This window comes from Lobosporangium transversale (assembly GCF_002105155.1).
Source record: "Lobosporangium transversale strain NRRL 3116 chromosome Unknown BCR41scaffold_80, whole genome shotgun sequence".
Lineage (NCBI taxonomy): Eukaryota > Fungi > Mortierellomycota > Mortierellomycetes > Mortierellales > Mortierellaceae > Lobosporangium > Lobosporangium transversale.
This window is the reverse complement of record NW_019029058.1, coordinates 78,629-104,055: the sequence shown is the minus strand read 5'-3', so window position 1 is coordinate 104,055 and position 25,427 is coordinate 78,629. Positions and strand designations below refer to the sequence as shown.

The 25,427-nt window shown below is 42.8% G+C and overlaps 7 protein-coding genes across 7 annotated transcripts; 5 read left to right on the top strand and 2 right to left on the bottom strand.

Annotated features, from left to right (window-relative positions):
- Nucleotides 1–1,709: 1,709 nt before the first annotated feature.
- On the top strand, nt 1,710–5,134 carry BCR41DRAFT_390772 (hypothetical protein; the record flags this gene model as incomplete). The annotated part of the gene is made up of 3 exons (XM_022028271.1): nt 1,710–2,227; nt 2,311–2,554; nt 2,682–5,134. Exons 1-3 carry the CDS (start codon nt 1,871–1,873, stop codon nt 5,132–5,134), a joined length of 3,054 nt encoding a protein of 1,017 aa, XP_021875454.1. The 5' UTR covers nt 1,710–1,870.
- A 150-nt stretch (nt 5,135–5,284) lies between these two features.
- Nucleotides 5,285–7,569, bottom strand: BCR41DRAFT_314951 (Metallo-peptidase family M12-domain-containing protein; the record flags this gene model as incomplete). The annotated part of the gene is made up of 2 exons (XM_022021198.1): nt 5,285–6,961; nt 7,096–7,569. The coding sequence occupies 2 exons, from the start codon at nt 7,567–7,569 to the stop codon at nt 5,285–5,287; spliced, it is 2,151 nt and encodes a 716-aa protein (XP_021875453.1).
- Nucleotides 7,570–9,287: 1,718 nt separating this feature from the next.
- On the bottom strand, nt 9,288–11,442 carry BCR41DRAFT_365045 (hypothetical protein). The gene is made up of 3 exons (XM_022026109.1): nt 10,771–11,442; nt 10,359–10,648; nt 9,288–10,246 (listed from the first exon to the last, which is right to left on the bottom strand). The coding sequence occupies exons 1-3, from the start codon at nt 11,219–11,221 to the stop codon at nt 9,296–9,298; spliced, it is 1,692 nt and encodes a 563-aa protein (XP_021875452.1). The 5' UTR covers nt 11,222–11,442; the 3' UTR covers nt 9,288–9,295.
- A 1,271-nt stretch (nt 11,443–12,713) lies between these two features.
- Nucleotides 12,714–15,785, top strand: BCR41DRAFT_426824 (hypothetical protein). The gene is made up of 6 exons (XM_022030782.1): nt 12,714–12,980; nt 13,108–13,189; nt 13,305–13,656; nt 13,761–13,878; nt 13,982–14,842; nt 14,961–15,785. The coding sequence occupies exons 1-6, from the start codon at nt 12,798–12,800 to the stop codon at nt 15,591–15,593; spliced, it is 2,229 nt and encodes a 742-aa protein (XP_021875451.1). The 5' UTR covers nt 12,714–12,797; the 3' UTR covers nt 15,594–15,785.
- Nucleotides 15,786–18,266: 2,481 nt separating this feature from the next.
- On the top strand, nt 18,267–20,227 carry BCR41DRAFT_314924 (peptidase C14, caspase domain-containing protein; the record flags this gene model as incomplete). The annotated part of the gene is made up of 6 exons (XM_022021196.1): nt 18,267–18,546; nt 18,666–18,716; nt 18,842–18,994; nt 19,150–19,331; nt 19,820–19,898; nt 20,019–20,227. The coding sequence occupies 6 exons, from the start codon at nt 18,267–18,269 to the stop codon at nt 20,225–20,227; spliced, it is 954 nt and encodes a 317-aa protein (XP_021875450.1).
- A 2,029-nt stretch (nt 20,228–22,256) lies between these two features.
- On the top strand, nt 22,257–23,326 carry BCR41DRAFT_365039 (hypothetical protein; the record flags this gene model as incomplete). Its single annotated transcript, XM_022026108.1, has 2 exons — nt 22,257–22,829; nt 23,216–23,326. A coding segment is annotated over exon 1 (468 nt), but the record flags the coding sequence as incomplete, so codon positions are not given.
- On the top strand, nt 23,024–25,178 carry BCR41DRAFT_390767 (hypothetical protein). Its single transcript, XM_022028270.1, has 3 exons — nt 23,024–23,481; nt 23,606–24,220; nt 24,332–25,178. Exons 1-3 carry the CDS (start codon nt 23,233–23,235, stop codon nt 25,127–25,129), a joined length of 1,662 nt encoding a protein of 553 aa, XP_021875448.1. The 5' UTR covers nt 23,024–23,232; the 3' UTR covers nt 25,130–25,178.
- Nucleotides 25,179–25,427: the final 249 nt, after the last annotated feature.

The window sequence follows — 25,427 nt, the reverse complement described above, 5'->3', positions numbered from 1 at the left end:
TTTTTTTTTTTTTTTTTGAGTAAATGTGTTCTTTACCCTTCCAAAAGTGACCATTCTACTTTCCCTGCCTCCGTTCCATCTCAGATCATAAGGATAAAAGAAAGCAGGCGAATGAAAAGGCTGCCTTGATAAAAGAAATCAATCAAGAAAATGATGAAACTGTCCTACCATTCCGTGTTACCTCCGAATCGCAGAAGAAAAGAGACAATATATGGTCTTTTTACACGGCTCTTAAACTACAAAATAGGGGATCGAAACTGATTACTTTCTTATAGCTACCTTTTGAGGATCCTTTGCTTCCTGCCTTCGCTGTTCTTTTCAAGCCTTCTATTCTGCACTTGGATGCGTGTACTACCATATCACTTAATTCCTCTCTCTGTTGGAATAGGTCATGAATGCAGTCAATTCAGAGCCATATGGTACTACTGGAACCACAGTATGATCCATAAGAGCGCATACGAGCAATAATATGCGCAGCTGAAAAGATAAATATGGGCAAAGTATCAAATTGACAAAATGTACTCTTATTTTCTTTCTTAATTCACTCAAGAAACAGGATAATATCATATGAACCACTTAATGACAGCTATTTCGCCTAAAATCTAAAATCACAACCAGAAAAATATATAAATATATATATTTATATAGGGATAGGGCCCTTACGAGTTTATGGACGGGTGCTTTCGGCTGCCATCCCTAGTTCGACTCATCAATCTTTTTATGAGGCTCGAATGGAGAAGATAGAGGGGAGCTGGAGTAAAGAAGGGCTTGGAATGGGGAAATCGTATTTAGCTCAAAAAAAAAAAAAAAAAAAAAAAAAAAAAAATTAGGAACACTATTGAAAAGCTGTTTATATTTCCAATGTCACTAAACATGAAAATATTCATCAAGGTACCTTAATATTTAGAGTCATGGATGGATTAAAGTGAGAGGAGAGCCATCATGGCTGAAGTTGGTGGCTACAAAGTCGAAATATATTTAGAGCAAGACAATTTAACCTACAACCTTATTCCTTCCAGAGAATCATAAGAAGAAAAGGTCCTCTTCCTTTATCATTGTGCAGAGCCCATTGTGCTTCTCTCATGTCTAAGTAGCTGTCGAAAAATTTGACTCATATCAATAAGTGGGACGATGACAAAGCGGACGGGAGAAAAGTGCGGCGATGGGTTGTTATGAGAGCACCGTCCATGCTCGTAGAAACAGCCAAAGCAACACAAAGCATTGTTGCCAAGAATACACGCCAAGCCTTAATTTCTAATATGTATCTTGCTCACTATAATAAATAAACCCTAAACACTCCCAATTAAGCCCAAGCGATCAGATCAACGGGACAAACCCATCTATACCAAAAAAAAAAAAAAAAAAAAAAAAAAAAAAAAGCCCTAAGCTACAGCTATGCCTGGTTCTCATCGGTATGAGAGGCCCTCTAGGATAGTAACGACATATAGTGTAGGCTGAAGACTTTGTCGACATTCGTCGTTATCATTATCATTATCATTATCATTATCATAAAGAAACGTGTTTTCTTGGTGACGCGGAGATTGCTTTATTTTGCGACATGCCAACAGCCTGCATCAATTATGCTTTCCCACATTGGCAAACATACAAGATCTTCGATACTCTGACAGACTGAGGCTCTACACTTCAAAAGACATAAAAAGGTACAGCTCTCATCCTCATTTCTTTTCTCCTCCCTCTTTCTTTTTTGCTTTCTTTCTTTTCTTTTCATCCACAAGGTTACGGCAAATCTCTGCGGTCATCTTGGTTATATATACCACCCCCTATAGCATTGATACCTCCATTATTATCCAAAGAAGTATTGTACTATAAATTATAGCTCACGAGTCACTGGACACCTACGGTCATAAGCATGACACCGCCACCATCCAGTCTCCCTGCTCAACCTAGCAGTCCTCATCCACCAGAGCATAACGAAAGCCACAACCACAAACCACGCACAGCATCTCATCCAGTGATCTATGCATCCCCACGTGCCTCATCTGCTTTGGGTCGTGCCTTTCGCCAGTTGGGTGTAGTCTGTCGTTTGAATTGCATCCTCTTACTTCGGTATTGGAAAGCTACCCTTTTGCAGGTGATTGTGCTACCGCTGCTGGTGATGGGTGTCACCTTTGGCGTACAGAAAGCCTATGTCTCCGATAACGGCCAAGTCAAATCTGCCGACAATGCTGTCCAGACGTGGGCGATGGATGGTATTCACCAATGTCAGGTAAAGTTTATTTATTTTTGACAAGTGACAATTGAAGATTCACACATATTAATTTTTTTTTTTTTTTTTTTTTTTTTCTGTAGCCTGAGCCATTGTCAAATGCTTGCATGACCTTAGTATTTGCTCCGTCAAACTCAGAAACAAATCAAATCATGGGTTACTTCCAGACCAAGAACGAGGCTCGCACCAAAGCCGCTCTCAAAATCGAACCTCAAGTCTGGCAGGACATGAGCAGTGTCCCCAAGGAGAATATGGGCATTGTCCCTATGCCCTCTGACCAATTCATCTACGACTATTCACTCCAGCATCCTGATACCATTCAACTTGGTATGGAGGAAGAGCAAATGCAAAAATGAAATAAGATATTCATGTACAATCTCTCCGTTGCTCACAATTTTTTTTTTTTTTTTTTTTTTTTTTGCTTCTTTTCTACTTTTATTTATGTGTGTAACAGGCGTCGTTTTTACCAAAGAGATACCCACAGGTGCTACAGATGGACCAATTCACTGGACCTATCAAGTTTATTACAATACAACACATGCAACCAATATGTCAACAGTCCCTGGATACAAATATAGTCGAGAGGCTGGTTATAATCGTATATCTAGTCATGATGATCCTTATGGAGCACTACTCCCCAATATGATTCGAGGCATGGATGAGGCTCTTATGACCTTCATGGATCCGGAGCACAAACAGGCTGATCTAGACTACTCGCTGAAGTCATTCCCAACTGCAGGCTCCAAGAACGGCTACACTTCACAGGATGATATCTCAAACCTGCTGGCTAACTTGATGGCTCTTCCTGCCAGCATCACGATGATCATGGCTATGCTTCGGGTATCCCGCGAGAAGGAAACCAAATGCAAAGAAGCTATGCAGATGATGGGTTTAAGCTATGTGGTCTATTGGAGCGCTCAATGGCTGACTGGTTGGATTATGCCCATGATCCAAGGAGCTGTCATGGTCGTGCTTGGATATGCATTTCAAATGACTTTCTTCACCAACACCAACTGGTTCGTTCTCTGGCTCATGTTTACGCTATTGGCATACGGAATGACCATGCTTGGGTTTTGGATCACCACCTTTTGTCAAAAGACAGGAACTGCCATGGCTTTCGGTTTTGCACTTGTGGTCCTAGTCTTGGTCGTTGTCCCTATAATAGCGACGGGCTCCTGGGTTGGCCTCTGGGTCGACACGAGCGCCTACATCAGTGCTGTCGATGGTATCGAGCTTCCACCGCCACGCGCTTATAGGTGGATCTTGGGTTTTTTCCTACCATTCATGCACCACGCCACCCTTTGGGGACAGATCTCAGCTGTCTCACTGAACTCTGTCGATTATATGACCGGCAACGTCACTACAGGGCCAGGGTTCCACTTTGCAAACTTGACAAATTATGAACAGATGCAGCCCTCTTATCAGACATTGCTTCCTCAACCGTACTTATTACTGGGATTATATGGTGGGAACATTTTACTTGCCGCATTGTTGACACTTTATTTCGATCAAGTTATCCCAAACGAACACGGTCATCGACGTGGCCTCTTCTTCTATTTTGGTAGCATTGCCCATCTCTTCAAGATCATTCGCTATGGTGGCAACGCTGGTCTAACTCGCCAGCAGTCAGCTGATGCTCAACGAATGATCCCATACCAGGGCCAACCGCCACCTGACGAAGATAGTGATGTGATTGCAGAACGAGAGCGAGCTGTCCACTGTCAAACCAAGGTCGCAATCCGAATCTCAAACCTTACCAAAGTTTATATCAGCAATGGAGCTGGCTTCCTCAAGAGCCTGTTCTTGTGTCTGTGCTGTTGTTGCTGCCGAAAGCGTCGGCGCGCCGCCAAAATAGTCAACACAGCAGTTGATCGCTTGAACCTAGTGACCGAGCCCGATGAACTGTTTGCACTCCTGGGTCAGAATGGTGCAGGGAAATCAACAACGATGCAAATGCTCTACGGCGTCACGGGCCCGACCTCTGGGGACGCATTCTTATTTAATCGCTCCATCCAAACGGATATGCAAGGGATCCGAGCCTCCATGGGTGTTTGTCCCCAACATGATGTATTGTTCAATGATTTGACCTGCTGGGAACATATGCAACTCTACGCTGGCATCAAAGACTTGCCTTCAGAGGCCTTGGTCGAATCAACCAACAAGATGGAATCCGTTAAGGAGAATGTTCGTGAAAAACCTAGCTGGATCCGCTCACGATTAGAGGCTGTTCAACTTTGGAAAGACCGCAACACAATGGCGGGCAGACTCTCAGGAGGGATGAAGCGTCGCCTATCAACAATTATCTCTACGATTGGTGATCCGGACGTCCTAATCTTGGACGAGCCGACCACAGGTATGGACCCTGTCCATCGTCGGCATGTCTGGACATTCTTGGCTCAATTTAAACGTGGTCGCTCCATCCTGTTGACAACCCATTCTATGGAAGAGGCTGATGCCCTTGGTGATAAGGTTGCCATCATGGTAGCAGGCCATCTTAAGGCTATTGGAAATACTACACGCCTAAAGAATAAGTTTGGAAACGGATACCGTGTCGAGTTGGCTCTCGGTAACTACATTCCTACAAATCAAGGCCCTGGTTCAAATACCAACAATAATGTGAACGGCCAACAACCTTCCAATATTCGAAACATTCCAACACAAAAAGAATTGGAACAAGAGTTGACGGATACTATCCGCTCCATCATGCCAGAATCAACGCTCCTAGATCAGTCTGGTGGTATGATGGTGTTTGGTATCCCAATGCAAGCCATTGGACACATGGCTGATTTGACTGCGATGCTTGAGAGGTTCCAAGCACAAGGCAAAGTCAAGCAATGGGGTATTGCTCAAACAAGTTTAGAAGAGGTCTTTTTGTCTTTGATACGCAATTCCAAAGATCGCCACTAAAAAAAAAAAAAAAAAAAAAAATTGCATTATAACTTTTTCTAATAAATATTATTTATTATGTTTAATTTGGCTGGAAGACGTGCTTTCTCTATAATACAAAACATCAACTGTAAAAGTTTTTTTTTTTCTTTTTTTCTTTCCCCCCCTTATTTAAATATATCCAGATTGCTGCGGTCTTTGCTGATTTGGTAGCGCGTTATGGTTACCGAACGGATTATTGGGGTTAGAACTGGCATTCGAATGATAGGTAAAGCCTGTTGGCTGGGGCTGGGGCTGCTGAGGATACCCGCCTTGGTATGAAGGCGTAGGCGGAACCATCGAGCCCATTGGAGCCATTGGGTATTGTTGAGGCGGAGGATAACCAGGTGGATTTCCTGGCGGAGGTGCAAATGAGCTGTACTGATATCCAGTTGAGTTTAGCCTCTGCGGTTTACCTTGCAGGCGTTGTTGCCGCCTGCGGTTATAGCATCCTGCACAGCAGCAGCTCCAAATGCAGCAAAGAAAGAAAAGTCCAACAATTGCTGCCACAGGGACAAAAATCAACAAGTTGCCCTTGATCCAATCTAGGACACTGTTCACGCCGCCAGTATACTCACAAGTACCAGCATTACATGTTCCTCCAAACCCGCAAGGGGAGCCATCCACGAAGTATGTGCCTTGAACCTGAATACAGCTTAATGCTGAGCCGCTAGGATCATTGCAGGTCAATTCACAGGTGTTGGAGGCGCTACATTGCTTAAACTTTCCATGCTTGTCCTGCTGTTTGCATTGCAGATCTCGGGAAGTGCACAATCCATTGGCACACTGGAGGCCTGTCTCGTTCTTGGAGCCCTTGCAGGGTGTCAGATTAGGGACGCGCTCGTCCGATGGGCATGATGCATTAGTTCCTGAGCATACTTCTTGAATATCACACTCTGAGATTGCTGGCCGACAGACATGTCCTTGAGGGCGCATCTGACAGTTCAGGCAGCAACCATCGTTCAGGTCATCACAGACAGCCCCATTCTTGAGTTTGCAGGTCGTGCCATCGCAGCAAGGATCTTTGGCACAGTCCTCCGGAGATCCACAATCGCACTCCTCGCCTTCCTCCTTAAGCCCATTGCCACAAATATTGGGCTCTGAACTATGGGTCACACGTGTACCAGGAGGCTTTAGGCATTGTCCTGCACCACTCTTGAGCGTATGACAGATAGCTTTGATACTGCATGGCGAGAAAATCTTCGTGGGAGTGGACTCTGAAGGGTTCATGATATACTTCGCACCGGCGTCACAGGTAGATGACGATAAGGGACAGCATGAACCCGCAGCCTTGTCTGCAGTACATGTCTGTTGATTACAATCATGAACAGCCCCAAAATTATGTCCGATCTCATGTGCCACGACCATCCATTCCTGAGGCCCAGCCGAGGAGACTGCAGCTCCCGCTGTATATTGTTGTTTTCCATCTGTGTTTTGCGTCTGTGTCTTTGCCTGACACAGGGCTTTGGTCCATGCGATACCGACAACGGGCCCAGATTTGCAGGTCGTCATCAAATGCCACAATCCCGCTCCATCGCGAGACCGGTCGCCCTGCCCTCTCCAGTTGGAGAAATCGCTCAATCGCAGATCTATCGAATAAGAATCTGAACAGTCCTGATTCCATTTCGCATCCTCCACGGGTGTGGATGGGCAACCGTCCGGAACGATATTGAGCGCAATAATTCCAAGCGCAACATTGAAAGTACTCTCATAAATAGCTGAAACCGTGTTAAATGTTGAAAAGATTTGTTTCCGTGCATTAGCAGAACCTTTATAGTTGCGGACATATGTACAATCTGCGGCGACACCCTATTTTTTTTTTTTTTTTTTTTTTTTGTTCAGAAATGATAAACATTATCAGAAAAAAGTTTCACAGACTTTTTTTTTTTTTTTTTTTTTTACACTGAATAGGATTGAATCCTAAAACTTCTTATAGAATTTACCATATAGTTCACAAGTCGAGAGGTGGGACATCCGTCGGGAACAGGGTTAGGCCCTGCTACGTTAATTGCGACATCTCTTTTACGCAAGGACCCCGTTTTCCACACATCGCTCCATGAAGAACTCAAGTCTGGGATGTAGGTCGTCAGATTTGGTGGATAATAATACTCATGGATTAACGGCTTCGGCTCCGCTCCAACAACTCCTGCTTCCGCCTCTGCTTCTGCTCTCCTGCTACGATCGAATAAAATCTCTGAGCCACATGAAGAATCACCCTCTGGAGCTAAGCCTCTTTTCCGGCGGAGAATGTTGCTTGATCGTGTATAGAGATCAGAGTCCCGGAAGATAACAAGGCCAGATCCTGCAGATGAAAGTGGGGTGGATGATGATAGTGGTGGGGGCGCTGCATCATCCGAGCGCTTCTGGAGGTGGTAGTGTTCCTGTGTTGTGACCTGGTACGTTTCACCATTTGCCATAAATGCACCTCGCATGACTAGCGCATTACTTTTTTTATGATTGACAATAATGTGGATAAAATTAAATGTGTGAGCACAAAAGGAAATTTGCGTCCCACAGTTTTTTTTTTTTTCTCATAAAAAGTGTGTTAGGACTTACTTATTTTTCGGATCGTGCTCGATCAACATACGAGCCCATCCCAAAACTCCATCCTCGGCAAGATGATGTTCAATTGAACGCTTCTGTGCCCAAGTAGTTCGGGCAGCTTGATTCCATTTATGGTCTGAAAAGTATTCGTCCTCAACAACAAATCCTTTGAACGCCATGATCTCGTCCAGTGAAAAACCACTATTGTCATCGCTGAGGTCTAAGTCCGGGTGGATTAAATCTAGATTGGGTTCTAGGTGAAGATGGAAGGTAGTGTTGTAGGCCACAAATTGGATGCGTAGGGTATCATGCTTTGTGACAGTGGAGATTGAAGATGAAGTATCACTGCGTTTGCTAAGGGAAGGTAAAGGACTTGAACCAACATAATCCTTAGGCAAGATTTCATGATGCACGTCAAAAATATGTTCAGTGCGTGTGATCGTTGGCGATGTGGTTGAATGGGCTATTGGAATGGATAATGACCCATATTCGATTTTTTTTTTTTTTTTTTTTTTTTTTTGAAATGAATAGTTATCCAGAATACAGAGAAAAAGAAACGGGTCGTGTCAAAAAATAACGAAAAAATATATGAAGAGTTTGGTTTGATTTAGTAGAGGTATTAAGGTATATAGCAGAAAATTGAGAAAAAATGTATGCAAACCCACCTTGAGCTGGAGAAAGAAAGGACAACGAAAGAATACAAGCAGTAACCGCGAGTACTGTTGTCGCTACACGACAGGAACTCTTTATTGAGGGTAGCATAGATAACGTGCTGTGTACAGCAAACACAGTGAATTACTCCTTTTTTTTTTATCTTCACACAATCTGGAGTTGAGAATATGGCAAAAATAGAAATTCTCATAATTAGCACAAAGTCGATGTGAAAAATAAAAAAAAAAAAAGGACAAATTAAGGAGGAAAGCCGTGCAGATGTACCCTTTGCTCGAATCGGTTTTGACAGAGAGAATGTGAGTAAGAGTGGGAGTGGGAGTGAAAGTGAGAGAATAAGGAGTTATGCGAGGAAAGGAGTATGGATCGGAATGGAGAATGCAAAGAAACGATTGAAGTGATGTGAGAAAAGAAATGGTTTCCTTGCAATTGTTTAGTGATGGAGAAAGAAAAAAAAAAAAGCTGGTACTAAAGAAAAGAGGAGGACGAGAAGGTTGGAAGGTTGGTTTAGTTGATTGAATGATAGGAAGAGGCTAGAGTAAGCTGTTACAGCAGTTACAGCTGTTGCAGCAGTTACAGTTGTTACAGCTGTTACAGTTGTTACGGCTGTTACACCAACTTACTTTGGAAAAAAAAAAAAAAAAAAAAAAAAAAAGTCCTGTTCCTGAGCTTTACTTTTGAATGGCCCAGAAAAAGACCGGCCTTTTCAGAGACAGGGAAAAAGCAAAATCCAATAAGGTGCCGCTCATGCCCATTTCATTTGCCAATGGTTGGCGTTTGTCGTGTATAAATTTACAAATTTTGTTTTTAATAATAGATTGGTTTCTTTTGGGCCTATGAGCAAATATCAAACTAGATCTACGGTAACATTTTATCACTTATAATTTGTAATTTATAATTTATAATATCTAAACTATCATAAATCATGTTTCACACTATTAAATGCTTGATCTTTTTGAGACTGCCTATGCTTGCTGCTGTCGATCCATGTTGACGTAGCAGCAACCTAGACCTCGCCCTGTCCTCTCCCTGCTCCTCCTCTTCTTGAATATGCAGCAATAGGTGCTCAAGAACATAGGAAGCACTGCTTTGGAGATAATCATTATCTTGAGTAATGACCGCTTGAGCAGTCTTTACAATAGTTTCAACATCTAGATACAAAAACGCTCCTCGACAACGACTCAATAGCCTAACTGCATCTCGCATCCGTACAAAGTCACCCATCTCCATAGCAAAAAGCAATGCTTGCAAAAGATCCCATAAGAGTCTCCCATTATCATCATTAGCATTCCTGACTTTATCATTGCCATTGCCATTCCTCCGTTGTTGCTCTTCTATCATAAGGCACAACTCGCCTATGCGAATCAAACATGCAGCAGATGAGGATGCCATCCCCAAATGTTTATACACAATCATCATACGCCTCAAAATATCCATTTGCTTTTGGCTCTCGCCATTATCAATGATGCCAAGAGGATGTGTGTCCGGATGTCCTGACGCTCTCGCCAAAACTGTAGCCATGGCGAATAACACCAATGCTGTCTCCGCTCGAACTCGATCGTCCTGTGATAGCGGTAAAGCAGCTGATAATAATGGCGATTGAGTTTGAATTTGGTAATGGGATACTAATGAAGGTGATTGCTTGGATAGTGTACCTCTACTTAGCTGTGAAATCATAGAGGCGCTTTCAAGGAGGATAATGAGTAATTTGAGATTGGGATCTGATGGCTTCTTGACAACGACAGATTCATCAGGTGCAGACGTGGATGCGGGTGCAGTAGCATTAGAAGTGGATTTCATAAGCTTTTCCGTCTTTGGATGCCTTGAGAGGAAGCGCTTACAATGCTCTAATAATTGAGAGACAGAGCATGTATGGACCATCTTTAAGAAAAGAAGAAAAGAAATAAATAAATAAATAAAGCCCTAATCAAAGTACCATCGATGAAGAACTGTCCTAAACAAACTCTTTAAAAGTATACTCTTTAAATTTTACTTCGAGAATGGCTTGAAAGTCCATAAATTTGATCTCCCATCGTCCTTGAATGGCATCGAGATAGAACCCCATTGCAAGTGATGGTGAATGATAAACAGTTAAACGGGCCATGGCGAGCCGCGAAAGGTATAGAGTCATATTGATTTGGGTGGCTGTGAGCGATCCTGCTGTTGGTTGTGATGGCTGTGCTATTGCCGATATTGGCTGCTCATCCTGAAGGTTGGTAAGGATTTGTATTAAAAGAGACAGGACTTTTGCAGTTTCTTGGCTCCGGCGAAAGGACCATAAAGCTTTGATGTATAAATAAAGAGAATGTAGTATTAATGAGCGTCCGTTGTAGTGAAGGATAAAGGCCTGTACTCTGCGCTGCTTTTTTTTTTTTTTTTTTTTTTTTTTTTTTCATGTTTGGTACCTTTAGCGATCTTCCATAGGACTGATGAAGCCATGCCAGGATTCTCCTTTGAGATCTTGCTGACTTTATGAAATGATGCTATTGCCTCCGCAACTTCGGGTGGATCCTGCTCCTCCTTCTCTTTTTCTTCACCATTGGACTTTTTGGATTCAGATGCAGCGGTCTTTGATCCTGATGAGGTGCCTTTTGATCTGACTCCTTTAGCTTTTTTTTCAGCTTCCTTAACAGCAGTGAGATGCTTGGAGCTCATTTGATGATTATTCCAAGTGGCTTCAGAGCCAAATGACTTTTTGCAGACGGAGCAATTAAAACGCCCATCGCTCAATTTCTGCTGCTGAGATGGTTGTTGTTGACGCTGCTGTTGTGGCTGTGCTGGTTGCTCCCTTGGCCTTTGTGCTGGATTCGGTGATAACGTCGACGATCCAGAAGGCTGTGAAGCCAATAATGGCATTGTGAAGCGCTGATATTCATTTGTAAGATCTAAAGAAAAAGGCTCTGGACAACCAGGTAACGGACTAAAAACTAAACCAATCGAGAAAATGGGTTGAAATGAGCCAATAAATGTCTCAACCACTATGTTCAATGTTACAGCAAGGAATAAAGCCTACATACTGTCACGAAGAACACCTTTTTCGATCCTCGGCAGAGCTGCGATGCATTCTTCTAGCGTCATTGAGACAGAGTAAGCATGAAGATTGTTTTTTTATAATTTTTGCTGATCTTAATGCGCCTCAATTGGACTGTCTTTTTTTGTTTCCTAGAAATAAATCTATAAAGTCTTATTCCTAGGGATCCTCTACATCGAACGTTCGTTACTTGAGTGACATGGAAGGAAATTAAATTGGATTCTCTTTATCCCTTCTGTCTCCTTCAAGATGCAATAACTTGTTTCCTTCCCTTACTCTCTCGTTTATTCGTCTATATCTTCCTCCCCAATGTCACCAAGGATGTAGTAGAATTGCTATAGGTGCCTTTGAGCACAGATAATTGAACCTGTATCGATCCATTTGTGGACTTTGCTCATCGGTCTCATGGACCGTGTTCAATCTAATGTCTACGCATAACAATTCAGATTTTTAAATGGCTTGAGTACACTTTTATTGCCTGAGGACTTTATGCGTTTGGTGTCGAATGCTCACAAGTCCAGCAACTATGAAGAAGAGTGGAATCTCCAATAGCACTTTAGCAGAAGCGAACGGAAGCGATGGTGACAATGAGAAGACCCTACAGTGCCTAACACTGTGGCGCTAAGTGACCTTCAAGCAGATGCACATCCTGGAGGTGCCAACTTACATCCATTAAAGCTGATTGAAGTAATGAATCATTATACGATGTTGATATGGTGACATGAGGGAGCTGACCAAATGGCTTGATATCAGAAAGTCGCCCCACTGTGTTATTGCGACCTATAAAGCTGATGATCGAGAAGCCAACGCCAAGAGTACCATGAGTGCACCAAGGAAGCCATGAATGGATGAGAAGCGCACCAATGTGGACAGCGGTTTGTTTAACAAGTTTGTCAGCAAGGTTTGCTTTACCAATGTTATATTTTCTATTTTACGGTGCTTGTAAATGAGTGTATCGATAATAGAGCTAATGTCACGATGAATCCTATCCAATAAAGCATTCAAGACCTACAAATATCAATGCACAGCCTCTTTAACTGTTGAACCATCTGGACCATTTGGACCTGTTGGAGTCAATGTAAAAAGCAGAATAAAAAAAGAGAAGTGGAAGAATGCAAGTTTGGTAATGAATAGGGCGAAGGCTGTGTTTAAATTAAAACAATGACTCAATAAAAATCATTTTTTTCCTTGACGGGCTCACCACAGCATGCTTTCAGGGGAATATTCAACGTGACTCGATTGGATAAAAACGGTTGACCCCAAAACTCATAAAAGGCAAGCAAAGAAGCAAGAAGCACGTCCCGAATTTCTTTCAAGCAACTCTAAATTAACCTCATCAGACTGTCTAAAAAGAAAAAAGAAATCATAACATAAACCATAACATAAACCATTAAAATAATCATGTCATCCGCAATCGAATCAAATAACGTATCCCCTGTTCCCGCTGTTGCGGCTGCTGCTGCTGCTGTAGACAAAGCAGACAAGGCGCAAGATCTGCAGATCAAAAGTGAGGCCTCACTGCTGAAGGTACACAAAGAGAAGAAGCCCGCAAAGAAAGTCTCTGAGGCAGCCTATCCTCTTGAGGTAACTTTTAAGATTTTAACAGTAGATTAAGAGCTTTTGGGATGAAATAGATGTATGAGATATGTTTGATTAATATTTACTCCTTTGCAATAATCTTTTAAATAAAATAAAATAAAATAAAAAATAGGTATCTCCTGCGCCGGAGTACGTCGCCCACCGCATCGGCATTTTTGAAAGGCTCAAGCAAGAAGCTGATGAACTAGCCTCTGGTAAATAAACTTTTTATTTTTGCTTGCCACTGTTCATGCATAACCTACCATGCTTAATATATCATTCTTGACTAATACGTACTTTCGGCCTCCAATGACTGCTACCCCACATTAGCTCAACCTCGAATTCCTATCTCAGTCACGATGCCTGATGGTTCCAAACGTGAGGGCATTGCTTGGCAGACGTCCCCCATGGGCATCGCTAAATCAATTGCAAAGAGTCTTGCAGAGCGAGTGGTTGTCGCCAAGGTTGATAAAGTCCTGTGGGACCTCGAAAGGCCACTTGAAAGCTCTTGTGAACTCGAGTTATTGGATTTTGAAAACAGTGAAGAAGGCCGAGCAGTCTTCTGGCATTCATCAGCCCATGTGCTGGGAGAAGCATGCCAGAAACACTATGGATGCCATCTCTGCCTCGGACCTCCTATTGATGATGGCTTTTACTATGAGATGGCCATGAGGGATGAGCGGTGAGTCATACTCTTTTACTATCTATAGACTTTGTTATTATCATTCTTGGTGTAGAGCATAGACTTATCAGTTGTATGCCTTTGAAACATGGATGGGATTTTAGCTTGGTCTCCCAAAACGATTACGAAAGCCTGGAGATGTTAGCGAAAAGCATTATTAAGGAAAAGCAGCCATTTCAGCGGCTTGAAGTTAAGAAGGAGGATCTCTTGGAAATGTTCAAGGTATTTCAAGCGAACTTAAAAGAGAAGGCTGTATTAAGTCTATACATAACAAGAGGACCTAAACTGATGTTTGAGGGGACATCTTATTGTTTTAATTCGTTAGCATAATCAATACAAGGTTCAATTGATCCAGTCCAAAATCCCAGATGGATCGGTTTCGACGGTCTATAGATGTGGCCCCTTGATCGATCTCTGCCGCGGCCCTCATGTCCCTCACACGGGTGTCATCAAGGCCTTTGCTGTCTTGAAAAACTCTGCCTCCTATTTCCTTGGTGATCCTAAAAACGATTCTCTCCAGCGTATCTATGGTGTTTCCTTCCCCGATGCCAAGCTCATGGTTCAATATAAAGCCATGCTGGAGGAAGCTGCCAAACGTGACCACCGTAAAATCGGTCGCGATCAAGAGCTCTTTTTCTTTCACGAACTCTCACCGGGATCCTGCTTCTTCCTCCCCCATGGCGCTCGGATTTACAATACGCTCATGGAATTCATCAAGTCCGAATACTGGAAGCGTGGTTATACGGAAGTGATGTCGCCAAACATGTTTAACGTCAAGCTTTGGCATATGTCCGGGCACTGGGATAACTACAAAGAGGACATGCTCATGTTTGATGTGGAGAATGTTCAGTTTGGACTCAAGCCCATGAACTGCCCTGGCCATTGTCTCATGTTTGGTGTCCGCGAGAGATCGTACCGTGAACTACCACTCCGATTCGCAGATTTCGGAGTCCTGCATCGAAACGAAGCCTCGGGGGCGTTAACGGGGCTGACGAGAGTAAGACGATTCCAACAGGATGATGCTCATCTGTTTTGTAGACTGGACCAACTTGGAGAAGAGATGGATGCAACGCTAGACTTTTTGCAGTATGTTTACGGAATCTTTGGATTTGAGTTTTCTTTGGCGTTGTCGACGCGACCGGAGAAATATTTGGGCAAGCTAGAGCAATGGGAGCTTGCAGAAAAGGTGAGTTTGTGCTTATGACCTAAGAAAGACATGGGGTTCGTCTCTTTCAAGCTGCTTACTCTATATTTTATTTTATTTAAAATAACTTTGAATTATTATTACTTTATTTTTTATGTAGCATTTAATGGACGCGCTTAATAGATTCGGCCGCCCTTGGTCAGTTAATCCGGGTGACGGTGCATTTTATGGTCCAAAGATCGATATCCTGATTCGAGACTCTCTTCGACGGAATCATCAATGCGCCACGTTACAGCTCGATTTCCAGCTTCCTGAGCGTTTCAATCTACAATATCGCAACAATGGTGGTGAGATTTCAGACTTTTCACGTCCAATTATTATCCATCGTGCAATGCTAGGTTCACTTGAGCGGATGATTGCGATCCTTACGGAGAACTGTGCCGGACGTTGGGATTTCTGGCTTTCACCACGGCAGATTCAAATTGTCCCTGTGGCTGCTGCGTTGTTGCCTTATGCAGAGTCTGTGCGGAAGCGCTTGCACGATGCCGGGTACTTTGTGGATGTGGATGCCTCTGACTCGACGATCAATAAAAAGATTCGAAATGCGGAGCTGGCACATTACAACTTTATTTTTGTGGTGGGTGCTCAGGAAGAGGCATCAGGGTCGGTCAATGTAAGATCAAGAGATGCTGAGGAGAGCAAGAAGGCCAAGGGTGAGGTCAGGTCTCTGGATGAAGTCATGGACAAGCTGAAGGAGTTGAGGGATTTAAAAGCAAAGCGAAGTTGTATCTAATATGCATATAGGCAGTTAGGCAGTTGAAAGGGTTCTGTTTATTTCCAAAAAATTACATCTTTGTTGTACAAAAGAACTTTGGTCCAGTTCCCACTACACAGTTCCAGATTATAAAAGTGGTAATAAACTGTTGATGCTTCATTATGCAGTCGGTGTTTCCCATGTGAGCATGTCATGTAAGGAGAAAAAGGGAGAGAAAGAAAAGGAGAAAAATGATTTAGTAAATCCCTGCATCCCCAGACACGTCAACATGTCATCACCCAATGAGCCAGCACTCCTTAATACAAAATAAAAATTGATGTCGTTCATTCCACATATCCAAACAAGTTTGTATTTTTGGACCGGACGTACTCTCCAAACATCCAAAGAAAAAATACAAAAATTAACGAGGGTGAATGACGGATCCTCCAGGACTCCTTTTTTTTTTTTTTTTTTTTTTTTTTGATCCAAAATTAACAACTGTAGTGCAAGAAACATGATAGGCTTAGCATACTAACATAAAGTTTAGCCATGAGCATATCCAACAAGCTCTCTATTTGCAACGGCATGTTAATGAAAACAGACAATGTTGTGCTCATCGCCTCTCATTGGTCCGGTTGCACCTGGGGCTCAATTCTTTGTTCTTTTGGAGTTCAGATAGGACAAATATATTGTATATATAACAACAATAAAAATATACGGCTGACTGTCAATTACGGCGGGATTTACAATTGCAAGTTGCCCTCGACTGACTCAACGGATATTCTTTTGGCGAAAAAAAATAAATAAAAAAAAAACAATGAGGTGTCGATGGAGGTGTATTTACGATGCCTATACCATGTCGTGGGCAATGAATGCCTTAACAAAGAGTGTCTGTCAGGAAATGTGGAAGAATATCCAACTGGATCTTTCAGGAGACTTTAGACACGTGTGAATAGCAGAACGATATCCAAAGAAAAAAAGGAGGGGGAGGGAAGAAGGAGAAACCTCGCTCCCTTTGGGATGCTTCCCCCGAATTAAAAAGGGCATAATGGCGAAAGAGAAATGGATGGCTCTTTCAAGAAAAAAAAAAAAAAAAAAAAAAAAAAAATAGAAGGGTATTTACTAAGACGTCATTTCAATTAAGAAGGAAAATGAAGGCCCTGCAAACAACAATTGCACAAGAAAGATGCCATGCAGAAGCACAGTTTGGCATAGCCCCTCCAGAAGAGCACACAAAGAGCCCCCATTCATTACCTATGATTTCTTTACACAAGACAGATGCCGCAATAACAAAATACCAAATATTACAACAGAATAACGAGAACGGAAACAGAGCAGATCAGATCGTAGGGAGAAGAGTATAGAAAGGTATAGAAATGGTGGATGCAGGATCGGTTTGTGCTTTTTTTTTTTTTTTATAAAAGGGAGCTTGGTTGCACGGGAGCAAACCCCTCTTTTTTTTATTTATTTTCCTCGTAACATAAACTCATAAACTCATAAACTCTGTTTCTCTTCATTGACTCTCTTTCTGCAGACGAAGCAACCTTCCTCTTTCTATTTTCCTCTGTCCTCATTCTTTCTCTGCTCCTTCTCTCTTTTCTTTCCTTCCCCGACTTTTTTTTATATTTATATATATTTATATTATTATTATTATTATTATTATTATTATTATTATTATTATTATTATTATTATTCTTGATTTGTTTGCTGTGCTCACATTGATCTCTCTTTCTCTTTTTTATTTTTTATTTTTTATTTTTTATTTTTTATTTATTATCATCAATTGACTGAATTTTTTGTTCCTGACTTCTTCTTTCTTCCCTCTCCATCCTCCATTTTCTATCCCCCTCCCTCTTCCTCTTCTTCTTCTTCTTCTTCTTGCATCTGATTCCATTCTTCATTTCATCTGAATCCTTTTCAACTTGTGCGCTTTGATTTCGCATCGCATTTGTGGATTGATTCGTCGCTTTAGCTCTCTCTCTCTCTCTTGTTATTTGTTGTTGTCCGACCGTATAAAAATAGACCTGACCTTTATTCATTCTCTGACAGTCTGGAATATTTGCTCACTTGACACTTGCAATTTTTAAAACAAACACTTCCACAAACTCGGGTCTTTAAACGGATCGTCCACCGATGTCCCTTTCTTCTTCTGCTTCCCCAATTGACTTCTCGGGCGAGGATATCGATCCAGCCGTCCTCGCCGATGTCGCCCGTGTTGTCGAAGAGTTGATGAGAATGCAATCAAGCAGCAATCTTAATGACAACCAGGACCCAGTCTCTTCTGTTTCGCGCGACTTTGTTAGACAAGACTCACTCGCATATACCGATAGAATGAACGTAAAGGTTGATAATGTAAAGTTTTCTCTTTTATCCCAACAAACGACCGAGTCCGCAATCCAAAAGAGTTCAGGGATCAATAACAGCTCCCAAATCGAAAGCAAAGATAGCGATCACTCAACACCGCCCACAGTCTCTACCCTCACATCATCTTCCGATCTATCCCCATTCAACTCTGCCCTTCCCCCTGTCACAGCCACAACAGACAACGAAAAGGAGGGTCCAAAAGTTTTATCTTCCTCAGAAACATCTGAAAAGGCCACAGATGTTGAAGATACCTCCTCACCGGGCCAAAAATCACCAGCGACTGCAGGCAGCCATGTCTTACAAGCCGCAGATATTTTGGCTCTATCAACCGCCGTCATCCCAAAGTCCATGCCTCAGCCGCCAACTAGACCAAAACGGAAAAGAGCCCTACTTATTGGCATCAACTACCTCGGCGATCCCAATCAACTATTGGGTTGTATCAATGATACACATGATGTATTTGGATTTCTCAACGGATATTTTGGATTCCGGTATCAAGATACAATCATGCTGACAGACGACCAGGTTTATGAATACAAACGGCCCACAGGAGCCAACATTCGTTATTGGATGAAATGGCTCGTCAAAGATGCTGAGCCCCAGGATTCTTTATTCTTCCATTACGCAGGTAATGCATAAATTAGTAATCCAACAATTAACTCCTTTACTTATAAGCCTACAAAACACGAGGCAATCAATTACAAGTGACTGAGTTATTATCTTTATTTTTATTTTAAAAAAAAATAGGACATGGTGGAAGAATCAAAGATTTCTCGTACAACGGCAAGACAGAACATTGTAAGTAACATTAGACATTTTATTCCCTTTTGAGCAGCTCGGTGCCGGTTTTCAGTGTCAAAAATGGAAATGATTTCGTTTTGTTTAAAACTCAATTCTTCCTCTCAACCTAACAACTTAAACAGTAGGAGATGAGGCTGATGGATACGACGAAATTATTTACCCATGCGATTACCAACGGTCCGGAATTATTTCCGATGATGAGATGTATGACTTGATGGTCAAGGATCTTCCTGCAGGTGTGCAGCTTACGGCCCTGGTCGACGCCTGCCACAGTGGTAAATTAAATACTTCTTCTCTTTGGGCTGTTGGACCGGAAGAAAAAAAAAAAAAAAAAAAAAAAAAAAAAAAAAATTAAGAAAACGGAGCGTAGAATTGCTTGACCGTAACTGAGCCTTTTTTTATTCTTATTATTCTATTTACCTTTACTCAGGAACGATGCTGGATTTACCATACGTTTACAACGGGGACCGTGTCACTGCTCTAGAAAAAGTAACGAGGAAGAAGGTTGGAGTGATGGCCGCCATGTCCGCTAGCGAAGTTGAGTTTGACCTTCCGGGCTCAAACAATGGCAGTGTCACTACTACTACTACCACTACTACCACAACAACCACAGTAACCACCACAAGCATGACTAGCAACGGCCCAAATCCTGTTGTAACTCAGTATACGTCTGGAACTGCCATGACAACGAGTGGGAACCTACTACCCCCTACTGGCCTGCCAGAGATTCGTACCAAAGAAGGTCAAACTGAAAGCAACCGCTCATTTGAAGAAAACGAAGGCGACTCGAGCACCAACTGTGAGAGTAACGAAATGTCAAATGACGATTTGGTCTCAACGTTGGCTATCACTGAAATCAACAATGATCCAGAATTCAAAGAAGATACCACTACTCCACCCACTCTCCCTGTTATCGAGCTGAACAGTACGCCCTTACCATCATCAAATATTGTGGCCGATACGCTCAATGAGGAAGACGATGACGGCATGGAGGAAGCACGCAAGGTAGGATGACGGAGGATTTTCTTGTCCTGAATCTAGACGTATTCATTGTCAATAAGCCTAGAACTTGTAAGCTGACATTATTTTATCATTTATAGATGGCCATGTTTAGAGAAACAAAAGGCAACGTAGTTATGTTCTCAGGTTGTCGTGATGATCAAGCCTCTGCAGATATCCGTGCCAGCACTAAAGATGCTGCTATTTTTGCAGAGCATCTCAAGGCTAATGGCGCATTGACTCCAGCTAACTGGGGCTCACCAGCAGGCTTGGATGAGGCCGACTTGCCTAACCCATTAGGATACAGTCTCCCCCAGCCATACACTAGACCTCAGGCAAGAGGCGCCGTCTCATACGCCTGGATCCAATGCTTGTCTCAGAAACCAAATCAGACATATGAAGAGTTGCTGACGGGAATGCGACACTTTATGAAGCAGCGAGAATTGGAACAGGTCCCACAATTAGGATCTGGCGTACCTATGGACATGTCGACTGTATTCACACTTTGAAAGCATGTTCTTATACCCAATCGATATAATATAATAATACTAATTAAAAAAAAATAAAATAAAATAAAAAATAAAAAAACGTGAATAATTGCAGTACCTCAGATGTTACGTCTTCTGTTTCATGCCTTTAATCTCTGTACGGCATACACAAACCAGAATGCGCTTGCCCCTGACTTCAAGAGCTCTGGAGCCGTACGAATGAGAATAGAGAATCTATCAGTTGTTCGTCGAACGTGATTTCTCATGGCAACTCAGTTCTTGTCATCATCAGTTGTCGTATTTGCACTTTATTCAACACACCATCTTTTCAACCCAAAAGACACTCTTGCAAATGGCTCCGGTCGGATTATACAGAGCCGTCGTTCTCCCTCTTGTACTACTTTGTATTGTGGCATCATATTTTTATCTCAGAGTCTGGTCTAGCATTGGTACCGACAGCACAAATGGTACAGCGCTACATTCAGGCGAAAACTTGGAGCAGGAAGAAGAGCAAGCTATCTACAGACACCAGCGTCAAAATGCAGCGCAGCAAACCGAAATTGAGGTGCCAGCAAAGGAACCATTTCCAGTATCGGTTTCAGGGCTGGAGCATTCAGCTGAACTAAAGGAGCTTGATAGCTCGTCACCGTCCATTCCCTTAGATCATGCATCTTTTCCACTGGATCCACAGCGACAAGATTTTAACGAATCCATGCAAAGATCTGAAAATCCTATAGAGCAACAACAACTTGGCCTAGAGTCGTTCCCGGCCTTAATCAGCACCAACAACGCAAGGGTTGCTGCACTCAATTTGAATGCATTTGTACGTTTTTGTCATAGGGATGAGAGGGACAAACACCTACAAGGGCAGTCGCTCATAGAAGATCCCCAAGCAGACCTCCATACTAGTGCTTTTGCAATCATCCCAAAAAACAGCGGACAGCGCCAACCTCTCCGAGACAAGGATTTTGAAACATACGGAGAATGGATCGATTATATCAAAAGCAAGAACTCTGGTCAGGTAAAGGATGAACAAGAGTATCATTCAGAAGAGCATAATAAAAGTGCATCCTCATCAACCAAATCCAACATTCGCCCTCAATTCTGGGAACGTCCGCTGCGTGGGTGGATTGTCAACTACACTGCGATCCTTGAGCCCTGTGATCGCACAAAACACACCTCGGCGCATTGCCTGTCCTATCTTTCACAGGACCACCTTTACCTCATCCCCTCCAGTGAGGCGAAAGCCTTCCCAAACAGAGCGCACAGGATGGAATCAGGGGCGAGCGAAACTAAGATTCAGGAAGGCATTGAACCAGATACAGACTACCTCGAAATGATAGAGGCGTCTGATGTAACAGCAGCACCGCTATTGTCCCCACCTTCACCTTCACCTTCACCATCATCTTCAAAGTCCACACAGTCGTCCAAACCACCAATCTCAGATGTCTCAACTCTTAATTTTCATATGTTTTGGCGTGGATATATTACAGACAAATTATCGCTCGCTGCACATGCCTTTCTGTATACCCAGCCTCTAGACAGGGCGAGGCTACATCTCTGGATTGATTCTTCAGATCTCCCTGGCATGGAGCCAGAAGACTATGAAAAGAACCCGTTTGCGAGAGACTTGGTCTCTGAACCACTGAATCGATACGTCAAACTGCATTCATGGGACCAAGTTTTTAAAAACCCTGCTTATTCTCTCCCTACTTCTGATGAGCAGGAAGCGCAGCAGCAACAGCAACAGCAACAGTCAAATAGAGCAAAGGTTCCTTCTGTCGCACTCTCAGACGAGGCTCGTTTCCTAATTCTGTATCGATACGGTGGAATTTATTTGGATGCTGATGTGATGCTGCTTAGAGACATGTCACCACTCTACGATTCAGGGATGGAATTCGCATACGAGTGGAGTAATACACAAATGTATAATACTGCAGTGTTGAGGCTGAACCGTGCTAGCGATGTTGCCAGAAGGATCTTGGATGGAGCCAAAGCTAAAGAGAAGGAGATTCGAGAGAAGCAGCAGAGCTTAAAGCAGATGGAGGATACCGACACTACATTATTGGAGCTCAAGACATTTAAGACTAAGAACCGGCTCAAGAAGCGAACCCGTAGGAAAGCACATGATTCTCGTCAGTTTGCAAAGCGCGAGATGCGGCCGAATGAAATCTATCATCCGGCGCGGTTACGAGGCTACCTTAGTCCTCAGAGTGGGGGAAACACACTCCATGGCAATGGGTTAGTCATGATGCCGACTGCAATTTTCGATCCACTCTGGCTGCGTGTCGATAATGCTGAATCTTCTATTGGGTTGTTGGATGATAGTGAGCGAATGATGGAAGATCTCAGGTCGTTCCCAGACGCATTTAGCGATCCAGATGCTGTTTGCCCAGCTCAGGTCAATAAGTCACATCATCGAGGAAACGAAAATGAAAAAGATTTCGCGGCAGGTCCGGAAGTCTTTTTCACCGGCGCATACGCGTACCATTGGCATAACAATTGGCGCACTCCCATTGATCCCGATAGCTGGATTGGGCTGATGCGCAAAGCCTATGACGGGTTTCTAGCAGGAGAGCGGCCTAACCTCTATGGAGAGTGGCTCCGTGATGATGGCCAGGTCCTATTCAAGTAAAAAAAAATCATTATACGTCTTGCACGTAGAAAGATATCCTTCACTTACATACTATATGCCATTACAAATAAATAAATAAATAAATAAAAATAAGAAGCTGTCCTTCTGTTTGGAGAGCATAATGAGTACGCATCCCTGGCACAGGTTTCAATTACTTTGTTGCTGGTGGTTAGATTTGCTCATGAATAAATAAAAATAAATGTGACATTACAATTGATCGATTGACGCGTCCAGAACACGGAACACGAAACACGGAACACGCACTGGATAAAAAAAACCCCCAATGTTTTGATGTCTAAACTTCATTCCATGCTTCATTCCATTCACTAATTCGTTCACTTCTCTTATCTTTCTCTCTTTCAGTTCAGACTTACTAATAATAATCTTCGTCATGGCCCCACGGACTCACATTGCAGTCCTTGGTGGTGGAATCTCGGGTCTGTCCGTAGCCTGGTACTTGGCACGGATATCCCCTCCCAATGTGGCCATCACTCTCCTGGAAGGTTCAAAACGTACAGGAGGCTGGCTGCACTCTGACCGCATCAATGATCCTCTACATCCTGATGGTTCTCTTCTCTTGGAACGAGGCCCCAGGTCTTTGCGCCCACAAGGTGTCAGCGGACTTAACACATTAGAGATGGTAAAGCTTCTATTCATTGGGTTACATCTACTGCGCAACTCGGAAAGAACCTATCCGAGGCGTATCTACTTCGTCAGCACTCCTCACTATCCATTCTATATCTCAACTATGAATACGAATCTAGACTAAGCTCCTTGGTTTGGAACGTGACTTGGAGTTAGTTCCCAAAACATCTCTTGCTGCAAAAAACCGATACATCTACTCCCATGGCAAACTGCATATGCTCCCGTCTTCACTCTCTGGTGCTCTCACACATCCACTCCTTGCACCAAAGCTTGTGCGTGCGGGCCTTGACCTCGTAAAGGGGAGCAGTAAAGAAGATGATGAAAGTATCGAAAGCTTCGTGACCAGACGATTTGGTAAAGGCATGTCAGATGATTTGATTTCGGCAATGGTGCATGGAATATACGCAGGGGATGTCAGCAAATTGTCTGTGAGGTCTACTTTTGGGATGCTCTATCATCTTGAGAAGGAGTATGGGTCAGTCATCTTGGGGCTCCTGATGGGCAAAGGCAGTGTGGAGACACCATGGGACCAATTACTGAAGGAAAGGATTCTGAAGGGTATGCCTGAACTGAAGACATTTGATGAGAATGTTAGCATTTATTCCTTTAAAGATGGATTGGAAACACTATCCAAGGCGCTAGAGAAGGACTTGAGAGATTCTGGACGAATCAGCATTCATTTGGATAGCCCAGTAGAAAAGATGGACTTTAATCACAGCAACAAGACCGTGAAGGTAATTGTCAGGTTTTGATACTTCTTTTTTTTTTTTTTACCATTGTAATAGTAATGCAAATGTCAGAATCTTACCTTTCTGTGTTGCTTTATCGTCGTCGTACCTTATTAGATATCCATCAAGGATCAAGAGCCTGTTCAAGCAGACATGGTCATCTCCGCGATCACTCCTCGTCAGTTATATAACCTTTTGCCTCATTCTCACTCGGAATTAATTCACAATCCCTCTGTGGCAGTTGCTGTTGTAAACATGATCTACCGCGCCGATCAAGCTCGCCTTGCTTCTCCTGGTTTTGGATATCTGATCCCCAAATCGGAAAACTCAGCTGTTAATCACCAAGGCCTCTTGGGAGTTGTCTTTGACTCGTGCTCCGCTCCTACACAGGACCAAGGCTCAAGCCAGGGTCAGACCCTTAAGCTTACTGCTATGATGGGTGGACATATGTTTGACGATGTTGTCGCGCAAAGTTCGGTGCATGATACTGATGATGATTCGGGTATGACTATGATTAAATCATCAGACAAAATGACCAACAGCAACGGCAGAGAACAAGCTTTAAAATCATTTTTTGAAAAAGCAGCAAAAGATGCTGTCAAGAGACACCTTCAAATCGACTCTCCACCAGAAATTGTAAAAGTTCACATCCATCGTGAATGTATCCCACAATATCTGGTAGGCCATTTACAAAGAATGCAAAAGTTGGATGAGCAATTGCGTAAAGAGTATGATGGGATGCTGGCGGTGACTGGAGCTGGTTACCTGGGCGTGAGTGTTAACGACTGTATCAAGAACTCCAGGGAGGTTGCAGAAGCCATTGTCTCAAAATTAGAAGAAGAGGATGATGGCGAAGCGCAACTTGTGGGTAAACAGGATGCCATAACCGGACTTGAGAGATCCTGGTTCTTATAGTTAGCTATACTGATGACATTTAATATTTATGTATATATCACAATCAGCGATAAAAAATAAAAATAAAAAAAAGCTCTACTTTATCATGTTAATATTCGTTTGGAGAGCTCCAGGGAGAGTTCGTACTTTATGCTCCTAAAGTTGATTTTAACCATAAAGCACAATGATCATGCCGTTTATGCTATAATCAAAAAATCTCAACCTGCGGATATGGAAGAGGTTTCGTGCTTTTAGGACAGTGTACTCAACATAATCCATACAAAAGTTTACAAGAATGAGATGGGCACTGACATGCTGA